The sequence below is a fragment of the Melozone crissalis genome, unplaced genomic scaffold (genome assembly GCF_028551555.1).
Source record: "Melozone crissalis strain CALT ecotype California unplaced genomic scaffold, PUWL_Pcris_2 ptg000045l_1, whole genome shotgun sequence".
NCBI lineage: Eukaryota > Metazoa > Chordata > Aves > Passeriformes > Passerellidae > Melozone > Melozone crissalis.
The window spans coordinates 31,468,133-31,481,045 of NW_026535823.1; the positions used below are offsets into that span (position 1 = coordinate 31,468,133).

The following is a 12,913-nucleotide window of genomic DNA, read 5'->3' on the forward strand; positions in this document are numbered from 1 at the left end:
ATTTATTTCATTAACTTGACTGATGAAGTGGCAACCCTGCCATTCCACCCTCACCATCTTGCAACAAACAGGGGGAAAGAACCCCACATTTTTATAAACTCCTTTACTGTTTCATTCTTACAGCTTTGCTCTCTGGATTTCTAATGGAATATAAAAATGAGCAGCCCCCAGAGATTGTTTTGCATCCCATCCATGTCATCCCACATCTTGGATGCAGGTGCTGGCCAGGCTGATTTCCTGACAAGCCATGATTTGTGTGGTGTTTTCCATCCTGAAGCCAGGCACTCTTTGTTCACTCTCTGTGATTTGCTGGGCTTTGTTTTACTCGTCTCTTTATTAAAAAACCAAACCCAAACGACTCATTAAAATAATGTTTAAATCACATGCAGTTGTTAATTAATCAGAATAATTTTTGAAGGCAAGTTTAGAGCCACTGTTGTGAGAGCAAAGCATACAATGAATCACTTCATGGTTTTTAATTAAATTAAATAAAAATCTTTTGCTACTGCAGAAGTAGGAGGTTAAAAAAGTATCCAAGAAATATTCCCTATTTTTGAGTGATGAAAAACAAATAAATTGCAGTTTCTTGTAAACGTAATTTAAATTTTTGGTTTGAATTCTCAGAGAAGTAAAGTGAGTGAGTGTTCAAGGCTCCTGCTGTCCTGGCTCAGCAGTGAGGCTCCAGTGCCTCCTCTTCCCTTGCCTCTGGCTTGAAAGATTCCTGATGAAAGGAGAACCTTCAAAACGTGGCATTGGCAGGAAAGGGCAGCAGGAGAGGAGAGGGAATTGGGGGAGAGTAAGAGCAGGGATTTATTGACAGCAGACTCTCCTCTGGCTCTCCTTTTACAGAAACAGCCTTGGGGGGAGGTTTTGATTAGGGAGGAAATGTCTGTGAGAGAGAAATGGGATTGGAAGAGTGGATTGAGGCAGGAAAATGGGATGGAAATGGTTAATTTGAGGAGCAAAAGTTGGTACTGGGTGCCCACCTAGTGAAGAGAGAAGTTTTATGTAGGTGAGGCCAAGGAACAACCCTGGTCCTTGTTGTGTTTTAAAAAATTCCCCTCATCCCATAAATTTCTTTCTTCCCCCATAAGTATCCTCATGCAGAGCTGGGGAGGAATATCTGTTGCTCTTTGGGTTTAGGCTCTACCTCTGCCTCATTTATTTTTATGCTTTAAAACCTGTGGGTACATCTGGGTGTTCTCATCGTTGTCTTCCTGAATGAGTTTTTCATTTCACTCTGCACATAAAAGGCAAAATTCCCATGGGTATCCCCCCTTTTCCCACAGGAGCTCTGCAGTTTAAATAATCCTGCCTATAAAAAGCTCCTGGCAAAACATAAATTTCAGCTCTGCTCGCTCGACCTCGAGCTCAGCTCTGGAAATGTTAATCTTGGCCCAGAGTAAAAAGTGGGATCGGAGTGCTGAAGTTGGAGGTGTTGGAAGGGAACGGAATTTGCACCACAAAGCCACAGGAACAGAGCCTGGGAGAGCCCTCAGGGACAGCAACCCCAAATTCCACCCTGGGCAGGGTGTTAAGAGGGGTGATGGAGCTCATGGAACTTTTAAATCTGTTTTTTCCATTATTGTTGGAATTTTTTTTTTGTTAAAACAAACATTAATCTTAGGGGAGGGAGAAAGAAATAGATGTGTCCCCTCAGCTTTAAAAAATATCACTTTTGCCACTGTTTTTTCTTGATATTAGGTGGCTTTTTAAATGTTGTTTAATGTCTTGAAAAGATTTTGTTTTATCTTGGTTGGAGTTTTACATCTGGATTACTTTTAGCCATTACTACAAAGCAGATAAGGAGAAAGTCTTTATTCTCCAGATGGAGACACAGGCTCTGGGCAGTTAGATGAAGAGATCTGTCCTCACCACTCTGAATAGTCCTTTATTTATTAAATCTTCCCCAGAGCCTGTGCATTATGTTATCAGATTCCTTTGGAGGTTTTTTTGCCTTTTGAATAAACAGGGAACCAGTAAATCTTTCTCCTTCTCATCCTTCCAAGTGCTGAAATGTCTGTTCCAAGGCAGGCAGCTTTGGCAGAGCGCTCCTCCCCAGAAATATGCAGAGATGGCACAAATTGCCCAGCAAATTTTGTCTGTTTTACTCGAGGTGTTGATCATTTCAAATCTTAGAATCATAAAATATCTGGAGTTGGAAGGGATCACCCAGAATGTGGAATGTTCCTCAAATTGCTGTATTTTACACTGACTTTTGGCTGAGTTAAAATGGCTGGGAGTTATTTGAGCAGAAGACTATAACCCCTCCTTCCAAATGCTTTTAATGGAGGAATCTGGTCCAATTCCTTGAAATAAAAGGGTTTTTTAACTTATTTTCCCTTCAGAGCCCTGAGGATTGAGCAGGGCTCTGTCCTGGCCCATGCCACCAGCAGAATGTTAATTGTGGCTGGGCTGCAGAGCTTTTATTCCTGGTGACAACACAGGAGCTGCAGTTGGGTTTGACTTGGAAAATCCTGGATCTGATCTGTCTGGGGACTCAGAGGATGTCTTCACTCGTGCAATAAACACATTTCTTTGTGCTGTTTCTTCACCATGAGGGTTCTTAATGGAGGGACTGGTCAGAGGAGAGCTGGAAATGAAACTTCCCTGGTTTTTGTGGGATGGGATCCGAGGTCGGCAGCTCAGCAAATGTACTGCTAAAGAGGAGGGCTGTAAAAAAACCCTTTTATAACGAGCAATTATGTTCAGTAGTTCCTTTTTTCCCCCTGACTGTTTGTGCTGTTCTTTGAAGATTAATTAGTTAATGATTTGGCTGTGCTTTGAAGATGTAAAGTGGTATCTAGAAGTGCTAAGTGTTATCATATCGCATTCCCTTTGAAGTTTTATAAACTCTATCACACAGGGCTTTCTTCCTAAAAGTCCTTTTTGCCTTGTGAGATATTTAAAATTAGAAGGAGCCATCATTTCAAATGCTGTCATCTTAATATTTCCCAACTTTTCCAGCAGGATTTGGGGTCAGATTTTGCTGCAGGAGAAGTGGAGGGGAGAGAGTGACCTGGCAATGCCAACTCATGGGCAACTGGCCACTTTTATTCATAATCTGTGTCCAGAACTAAGGAATCAGCTTTTTATTTGGATGGAATAACCTGTCCAGGGGCTGGTTTTCCTGGGAGGAAGAGGTGGGAATAAACCACCGACACTGAAGGTGTGGAAGGTTTGGGGTAAGTGAGGTTTAGGTTAAAAAAATTCATCTACTGTGTGTCCTGGCAAGGAGCAAGAATTGAGGAAATATCTGCAGGGCATTCTTGCAGCTTGAGTGGATGGAAAATAAGAATGTGTTTAAAGAGAAAAAGTCTGGATTTTTCAGGCATGGCTTATCTGCAGGGAGATTGTCTGCTGTGGTCATAGGAAAATGAAAAAAAGGGGGGAAAAGCAGAGTTTGGATAAAATTGGTGGTCCCTGGGGAGGGTGTTATTGAACTAACACTCACTGGAGGAAACATGAGCACAACTGTGTGAAAAGGAAGAACAGCAGAGCTTGAGTTTCAAAACCAATTGTTTTATGGGGAAAATGAATACTTTCAAATCCACATACTCTCGTGGGGAAATAAATACAGCTCGTGGCTTTGCAGGAATGAGAAGTTTATCTTTAATATAGCAAGGATTAAAAAAAGCCAAAGCCTTTAAATCATAAACTCCTTTATTGTAATGTTGTTGGTAAAATGAGACTGGACAAGTTGTTTAGTCCAGGCTTTAACTTGGTGTTCTCATGTCAGCTTCGAAATTACATTTTTCAAGTTCTGTAACTCAAAACAAAAACTTCAGCACCAGAAATTCAGCCTCTTTGTACAAAACAACTTCACCCCCAGAACGATGAAATCCTGGAGGTTGGGCATAAAAAGAAGGATTTAAATGTTTTATAGTCTCATGGCCCTTCTGACTGCAGGAGGAAGCAGCAGCTCAGAGAAAAAACAGATTTTGGAGGGGAATGAGGAATCTCTGGCAGTCCTTGGTCCATCCAGGCAGGGAATTGTTCTCATGAGAAGCTGCATTTTTGCACAGAGCTCAGCAGTCCCAGCCCAGCATCCCAGTGGGATTTGTAGGCACTGTGGGAAGTGTGAAATACTGTGGCAAAGAGGAGTGGGGAAAGCCCAGGACAGCGGTTTTTGCAGGGTAATTACACTGGGCTGGATGTGGAGAGAACATCCAGCCACAGCCAGTCTGGGAAACCTGAGTAAGTGCTAAAGTGTGGAGGATGTGGAGCTCAGGCTGCCCTCTCTGTGGGTATTTGGGTGTGGAGTGTCTGGCTAGGGCTTGAATGTGCCCTGCAGTCCTTTCCAACCCAAATATTGGCATATTTGATAATGAGGGAGATGAAACTGGCCTATTTTCAGTGCCAGTCCTGAGGGAATGCTGGAGGGAAATGCTGAGCAAAAGGTGAAGCACTGGAAATCAGAGCCCCCCTCTGCCAGTTCTTTGAGTTCTGCAATCAAAGAACATGAAAGGAGAAATATTTTCTTTTTTTCATACATTTTAAGCCTGTGTGATCTACTTTACTTGCTTGGTAAAAACTAAAGGTGTGAAATATACAGGATTTTGTTTTCAGTCTGCTGCAAGCAGAGAGGGTGTTCAGCCCTGAGTGGGAAATAATCCTGTTCCTGCTGTGGTGCCTCCCATGCTGATGATGTCCCATTCCCTCTCTCCTGGGAGCATTTCCTTTTTGTTTTAAAGGACTTAGAGCTGCCTGGGATCAGTGCTGTGGCAAAATTGGTGATTCCATGGATGAACATCAATCCAGGCTGGAGGGAGAGCAGACAGGGTCTGAGGGACATTCCCACTGCACCATGAGGCAGAAATCCCAATGTCTGTGGGATCTGTTCTTCCTAATGTCCATGGGATCTGTTCCCAGTGCCCATGGGATCTGTTCCCCTCCCAGTGCCCATGGGATCTGTTCCCAGTGCCCATGGGATCTTTCCTTTCGTTGGTTATGAAGCTGTGAGCACCAAACCTGTCGAATATCTTGGAGTTATTCCACCAAAAAGAACAGGATTGTTTGACATGAAGGCTTTTTCCTTTGTGGAAAGGATGTTGACAAGGTATTTATTATTACATGGAGATGTAGGGTGTATATATATATATTATATATAATTGCCTTAATCTCTTCCTTCCTCACTCTGGCCTTGCCTTCCAGGACCTGGGGGTACTTCAGAGATTCAGGAGCTGTCATCACATGTTAAACAAAATCTGTCCAATCCAGTGTTGAGTTTCTTGAGCTGTTTGCAGACCAGTGAAGTTTCCCCAGTGTGTTTTCCCCATCCTAAGCAGAGCAGTTTGTGTTTCAGGTTGGGTTGTTCTTCTCCAAACTCCACCAGGGAGGCTCTGAGTCTGGGCTGCCTTTGTAACTCTGCTTCTCTCTCCCTTTCCACCCTGCAGTCCTTGCTGACAACCTGAAGTCTAACCCAGGGATCAAGTGGCAGTATTTCAGCTCAGAAGAAGGGATTTTCACCGTGTTCCCAGCCCACAAGTTCCGGTGCAAGGGCAGCTACGAGCACCGCAGCAGGTAGGATCTGCCTCCTTCCAATATCCTGGGAAAAGCACTCACACTGGGTTCCTCAGGCCCTGATTTCACTCACTCCTGTCCTTTGCCAAGCTGCCAGCCTTCATGAGTAACTTCTAATGGGGTCCCTTGGGTTTTCTTAGGGCTGTTTTTTAAAGCACCACTTTCCACTTCTAAGGAACAAAACTAAAATTCTAAACAGGTTCCTCACCTCTCCCAAATTAATTCAGCTGTAAACAGCAGTGACTTGGAAGTTGTAGGTCAGCCTGCAGGCAAAATCTGACTGATATTTGACTCATGCCTGACCCTTGTTAATAAAGCAGTGAGCAGACATTCTGCTGATTTGGCAGGTGCATCACTTGGGGAGGGAGGGGAAGGATGAGAGACTGGCACATAGGTAGGAGCATTTTCCTCCAGGTTGAGGTGGCGCATCGTGGATAGTAGGGAAGCAGCAGTGAAAATTTCTTTCCACTAAAATAAAAGAGTAAAAATAAAAAACCAGGTGGCAGGGTTTCCTGCACAGGGATTTCTGTTGTCTAAGCCAAGAATTTGTGGTCCAGTATTTTTCCCTGCTTTTTCCGTCAGTACCATGGGATTGATGCAGGCTCGAGGGTGAGAAGGTGCAGTGGCTTTAATGTCTCTGGTCATACATTAATTGTACAAGTTAATCAGTCTGTGCAGGAGAAGCAGCAGCACATCCAGGAGCCTTTTGGGGACACTAAGGAAGGTTTGGTTTTCTGTCAGGGTTGAGCAATCAAAAGTTTACTGATGGTATCTTCAGTGTGCCATCAAAGCACAGAGTTCTGAGCTTGACTGGGTTTTCTGGGGCCTTGAAAAGGTGAGGGCTGAGGAGGTGAGAGCTGGGGGTGCCCAGTCCTGCTCACAATTCGACACTAAAACCATCAGTGGTTGTATCCAAATCACTTGTCTGGGTCATAGTTCCTCCATGGCTAAATCAGGGGTGTCTTTTTGCTAATATTTACTTCAGAGGGTAGTTTGGGTGAATTAATTAGTTAATGCTTCAGTGCTTTGAAGATCAAAGGCTCTGTTTCAGTTGCAGGTATTAATCCAGGCTAGAGCTGCAGGCTGTTTTACAGTTGAGAACTGATTTGTGCCAGTTGTTTACTGCAGTGCCTTGTGTCAAATCTTTCCTTTCCTTTTAATAAGATTTCTGTGTCTGCCTTTGATATAACAAAATTTAGATCCCAAAACTCTCCCTTGACTGCAACTAGTTTTGTGTCTGGACCAAAGAGGAAAGAGAAACTTGCCATTTTATTTTAATCCTTCCTCCACGCTGAGGATCCTCCTAATTTATTCCAGGTTGAAACCTTGGCGTGAGAGCTTGTGAACTCTTTCACACCTCTCTCAATATTGAGCTGGATCTGTAAACAAGATTTTTGGTGTCAGCACAGGCACATGGCAGCACTGAGAGTCCCCACTGGTGCTAGCTCACTTTGGGATGTAAAACTGGGCAGATCCAAGGGCTTGTGCAGCATGACCCAGATGAGAGTCATCCCAGGGCACCCTGCCTTGGCCAGGAGCCTTCTTAGAGCAGCCCAAACACCCTGGGCTGATCATCTCCCTGCAGCTGCACAGGTTTTTACTTGTCTTGGCCCCAGCACATCCCCACTGTTGCACCCAGTTCACGTGTGGGTGAAGTTCCCAGCAGCCAGGATTTACCTGGAGCATTTCTTGCTTCATTCACACCTTGCTGTGAACTGCTGCAGTGATCCCAAATGCTGCTGCTGTGTAAGCAGCAGGGTTAATTCCTGAAAGCTCTTGCTGTGACAGAGAGAAAAGAACCTGGTTAAAAAATTCAGAAACTGAGGGGCATTTCTGCATGCTCAGATTCTCAGCTGGCCTTTCCTGGTAAAAGTTCTGATAAGGGAAAAAAAAATTCCTGTTATAAATCATTGTTTCTTCCTGGTTATTTGCTTGGGTGTTGTAATCCCTGCCTGTTTCCACTGTGAGCACTGCAGTGGGGATGACAGGGTGCTGCTGATGGTGATGGTGGTTTGGGTGTTGTCCCTCCTCAGGCCCGTCTACGTCTCCACCGTTCGCCCTCAGTCCAAGCACATCGTGGTGATCGTGGACCACGGGGCCTCTGTCACAGAGACTCAGCTCCAGATTGCCAAGGATGCTGCCCAGGTCATCCTCAGCTCCATAGATGAGCACGACAAGGTGAGCTCTCTCCAGACAAACCCTGCTTTTCTTGGGTTTTCAGCTCTCACCCAAAGTGGTGTTTTCAGACTCCAGCAGATCTGGGAGCTGCCCCTGACGGGTAACAGAGCCTTGAGTTCACTCTTTCTGCTGCAGGGAAAACATTTGGGGTCTGCAGGCTGGGAAAAAAGTGAAATCCCACTGATCTAAGGCAAAATCTTGTACCTGAGCAATCCCTAAAGGCTCCTCCATCTCAGCAGATATTTCAGTGGTGGTCAACAGGAAGAAGAACCATGCTCCAAACATGACTCTTTCTCACATTCTAAACTACTTTGAGCAACTCATTTCACCTCTGGGCCTCTCTTTTTGTCTTGTGAAAGTGGAAATTATTTATTCTCCTGCAGTACTGGTGTGAGCTGAAGCATAATTCATGTTTGGAAGATTCACAGATAATTATGGTACCAGCAAAGGACTGAGAAATCTGGGTTTGATTTTTTGCTCTGTCCCTGGTACTCATTTGACAGTGAGAAAGTCACTTAAACTGTAATTTTTTTTTTCAGTACAGGCAACTGTGGACTCATAAAGTGCTTCTGTAAAAAGTCTGCAGTTTGGTCTTTTAGTAACTCTCTACTGGTGAGACCTTGATCAGTCTCTCCTTGGGTTTTCTTTTGTGAGCAGGAGGAGTTTTAGTTAAATCAAATTGAAGAAAACTGATGATAATCTTTGCCTTAAATCTTCTCATGAATAGTATGAGAAAACCACTTGTAACATGGTGCTTTTAAAGAGATTTAATATGGTAAAGTATTCTTACAGTTCAGCAGGATTAATAGCACTTAAATTCAATTGTCAGAAGGGTTTGTGTGAATACAGAGAATACATTTATACACCTATTCCTTGGTCAGTAGCTCAGTGATTATAGAACCTGTTACACAGGTATCTAATTACTGCTTAATTCTGGGGCTGTCTTGCCTCAGCCATGCTTCCTAATGAAGTTTGTCACTCAATTAATGAGTCTGGTGTGTTAGATGTCATTAAGGCATAGAGGTAACACTTGCATTAACTTACTTACAGGAAAAGCTGATGTCAGAGTCGCCTTGCTTTGACTGAAACATTAAAACAGCAAAAAGCTTTGCTGGGAGCAGTCCTTGGAGGGGTTGTTTATTTTTTTTTTTCCATTTGTCTGTGCACTCAGCTTCTCTCTGGGCTCTCCAGGCTTTCCTGGAAATGCTCTCTGCTGATTCCCTGTCAGCTCTCCCTGGCCCACTCAGGCTCTGCCCAGAGCAGTGCATTGACCATGGTGAGGGAGCAGAGTGAAGCTGACTCTGCTGAGAAACAAAGACCCAAATCTCTTTTCCTTGAACTCTGCATAATCCTTTTGAAATCTGACAGCTTTATGCCTCCAGCATTTCTTTTCCAACAATGCAGTTTTAAACCCATGGAATCTCCTCCGTTGGCTTCTCCAGTGTTGTGTGTCTGGGTGTGTGAAGATGATGTAAAGATGTGTGTTGTGCTCTCCATGCAGGACAACAGGACTCCTGGACAGCTAATCAATGTCATTAAGCAGAAGCCCCTTCATTGTTTGCATGTGGCTCTATTTATACATTCTAACACTACTGCACACACAATCACACATTTTTGATTGGTGCTTCTGCCTTGTCCACATGCTCTGAATGCACTTCTCAGGATATGTGATTGCTTACAGTCCAGTGCTTCAAGGCCCTCCTTTATCTAATTCTCGTGGTCTTGGCATTTTGTTTCTCAGCCTCTTCTTTCTTGATGTAGCACAATTGATGTCTTAGTAACCTTGATAACCCCACAGGCTTCTGGTAAGAATAACTAAAAAACAGTTTGGGTGGAGCACACTGTGGCCTGAGCTGTTCAAGCACATTGCTCCACCTCCAGAGGAGGTGATCCCATGGAACCTTTTCCTCAAGGAACCCCTTCCCCATGGAATCTCTCTCTTCCTCATGAAACCTCTCTCTTCCCCATGGAAGGTCTTCCACCTTGGAATCTCTCTCTTCCCCATGGAACCTCTCTCTTCCCTGTGGAACCTCTCTCTTCCCCATGGAATCTCTCTCTTCCCCATGGAACCCCCTCCCCATGGAACCCCTCTCCTTCCCCATGGATCTCTCTTCCCCATGGAGCCCCCTCCCCACGGAGTCTGTTCCCGGCAGATCTCGGTGCTGACGGTGGCGGACGCGGTGCGCACGTGCTCCCTGGACCAGTGCTACAAGACCTTCCTGTCCCCTGCCACCAGCGAGACCAAGAGGAAGATGTCCACCTTTGTCAGCAGTATCAAGGCGTCCGACAGCTCCACGCAGCACGCCCTGGGCTTCCAGAAGGCTTTCCAGCTGCTGCGGAACACCAACAACGGCACCCGGCTCCAAGGAAGTAAGGCAGCCTCTCGTGCAGGCCGGGCTGTTCCAGGGCCTTGCCAGTGTTGCCCTATTTCACATTCTCATTTTGGCAGAGCCCAAGGGAGTGGAGTGTGTTGAATAGGAACAGAAATGTGCTCCATGCCCATTTTTGTTTTAAGGAGCATTTCCTTGGGCTGCAGTCCACAGTGAGGGGCTCTTGGATGTGTCCAATCTCCTCATGAGGGGCTGTGGGATGTGTCCGTTCTCCATGAGGGGCTGTGGGATGTGTCCATTCTCCATGAGGGGCTGTGGGATGTGTCCATTCTCCACATGAGGGGCTGTGGGATGTGTTCATCTCCACATGAGGGGCTGTGGGATGTGTCCATTCTCCACGTGAGGGGCGGTGGGATGTGTTCATCTCCACATGAGGGGCTGTGGGATGTGTCCATTCTCCATGAGGGGCTGTGGAATGTGTCCATTCTCCACGTGAGAGGCTGTGGGATGTGTCCATTCTCCATGAGGGGCTCTTGAATGTGTCCATTCTCCATGAGGGGCTGTGGAATATGTCCATTCTCCACGTGAGAGGCTGTGGGATGTGTCCATTCTCCATGAGGGGCTGTGGGATGTGTCCATTCTCCACATGAGGGGCTGTGGGATGTGTCCATTCTCCATGAGGGGCTCTTGAATGTGTCCATTCTCCATGAGGGGCTGTGGAATATGTCCATTCTCCACGTGAGAGGCTGTGGGATGTGTCCATTCTCCATGAGGGGCTGTGGGATGTGTCCGTTCTCCACGTGAGGGGCTGTGGGATGTGTCCATTCTCCATGAGGGGCTCTTGAATGTGTCCATTCTCCACATGAGGGGCTGTGGGATGTGTCCATTCTCCATGAGGGGCTCTTGGATGTGTCCATTCTCCATGAGGGGCTGTGGGATGTGTCCATTCTCCACGTGAGGGGCTGTGGGATGTGTCCATTCTCCACGTGAGGGGCTGTGGGATGTGTTCATCTCCACATGAGGGGCTGTGGGATGTGTCCATTCTCCATGAGGGGCTCTTGAATGTGTCCATTCTCCATGAGGGGCTGTGGAATATGTCCATTCTCCACGTGAGAGGCTGTGGGATGTGTCCATTCTCCATGAGGGGCTGTGGGATGTGTCCGTTCTCCACGTGAGGGGCTGTGGGATGTGTCCATTCTCCATGAGGGGCTCTTGAATGTGTCCATTCTCCACATGAGGGGCTGTGGGATGTGTCCATTCTCCATGAGGGGCTCTTGGATGTGTCCATTCTCCATGAGGGGCTGTGGGATGTGTCCATTCTCCACGTGAGGGGCTGTGGGATGTGTCCATTCTCCACGTGAGGGGCTGTGGGATGTGTTCATCTCCACATGAGGGGCTGTGGGATGTGTCCATTCTCCATGAGGGGCTCTTGAATGTGTCCATTCTCCATGAGGGGCTGTGGAATATGTCCATTCTCCACGTGAGAGGCTGTGGGATGTGTCCATTCTCCATGAGGGGCTGTGGAATGTGTCCATTCTCCACGTGAGAGGCTGTGGGATGTGTCCATTCTCCATGAGGGGCTGTGGGATGTGTCCATTCTCCATGAGGGGCTCTTGGATGTGTCCATTCTCCATGAGGGGCTGTGGGATGTGTCCATTCTCCACGTGAGGGGCTGTGGGATGTGTTCATCTCCACATGAGGGGCTGTGGGATGTGTCCATTCTCCATGAGGGGCTCTTGAATGTGTCCATTCTCCACGTGAGAGGCTGTGGGATGTGTCCATTCTCCATGAGGGGCTGTGGAATGTGTCCATTCTCCACGTGAGAGGCTGTGGGATGTGTCCATTCTCCATGAGGGGCTGTGGGATGTGTCCGTTCTCCACGTGAGAGGCTGTGGGATGTGTCCATTCTCCATGAGGGGCTGTGGGATGTGTCCGTTCTCCACGTGAGGGGCTGTGGGATGTGTCCATTCTCCATGAGGGGCTGTGGGATGTGTCCATTCCCTTCTCATTTGTGTCTCTTGCTGCCTTGCCTTTCTTTTGAACTGAAGGAGAAGAATGCAGGGTAGATCAGTGTAATAGCTGAGTTATTTCCTCAATCTGTATGGGGGGGCCTTTCCAGGAAAATTGCAGCTTCTGCAGGTTCATTTAATGAGTGCTGTCACATTTGCATAGGGATGATGTGCCTTACTGGAATCCTGGGGAAGTGGATCCCCTTGCTTCCCAGGGAAATGAGGGTTTGAGGACACCAATTGTGGGTGATGTTTTGTGGAACACAAAGCTGTCCTGGCTAAATTTCCCTTCACCTCACAATAACCCCCCTGAACTCTGTGTACCCATTGTGAGCTTTATCCTTCCCCTCCCCAAGACTGGGCCTTTTCTGGGTGTTTTTTGTAGTGAGGATGTGGTGAAAGACATGAAAAGATGGATGTGCAATTGGGTGGCAGATTTGCTTGCCAGGAAGCCGTGGAAGGCAAATCCTGTGCCCTGGGTGCTCCTTGGGTTTGAGTAACGCTGGCAGTGCCAGGGCAGGGTGGAGGGAGCAGCCCATCTCCATCAGGACACTGGGATTATGTAACTCAGTTCCCAGCCCTGGCCCTGTGCCTGCTCCAGTGAGAGCAGAGCCTGCAGCGTCCCAAAGGGCACCAGCTCAGAGGCTGTGAGAGCCAGAGAGAGAGGAAAAGGCCAGGGGTTGAAGTGCTTTGGAAAGAATGATGAAATACCCCCATTCCACGTGACTTTCCCTCGGTTTATGGAATGGTGCTTTTGCTACCAAAGGCTCAGCCAATTCCTGACCTTCAGGCCATTGGCACAGGGAGATTTCGTGTGACTGGACAAAGGGTAAGGCTGGCAAGGGCAGGATTTTACCATCCTCTGGCAAAATG

The 12,913-nt window shown here is 46.7% G+C and overlaps 1 protein-coding gene across 1 annotated transcript in view; it reads left to right on the top strand.

Moving 5' to 3' along the window:
* The window catches only part of CACHD1 (cache domain containing 1), an 89,616-nt gene that overhangs the window by 49,218 nt on the left and 27,485 nt on the right, over nucleotides 1–12,913 (top strand). The window contains exons 5-7 of the mRNA XM_054285724.1: nucleotides 5,397–5,523; nucleotides 7,557–7,701; nucleotides 9,855–10,071. Coding sequence (XP_054141699.1) covers nucleotides 5,397–5,523; nucleotides 7,557–7,701; nucleotides 9,855–10,071 — 489 coding nt within the window. The remainder of the gene's footprint in view (nucleotides 1–5,396; nucleotides 5,524–7,556; nucleotides 7,702–9,854; nucleotides 10,072–12,913) is intronic.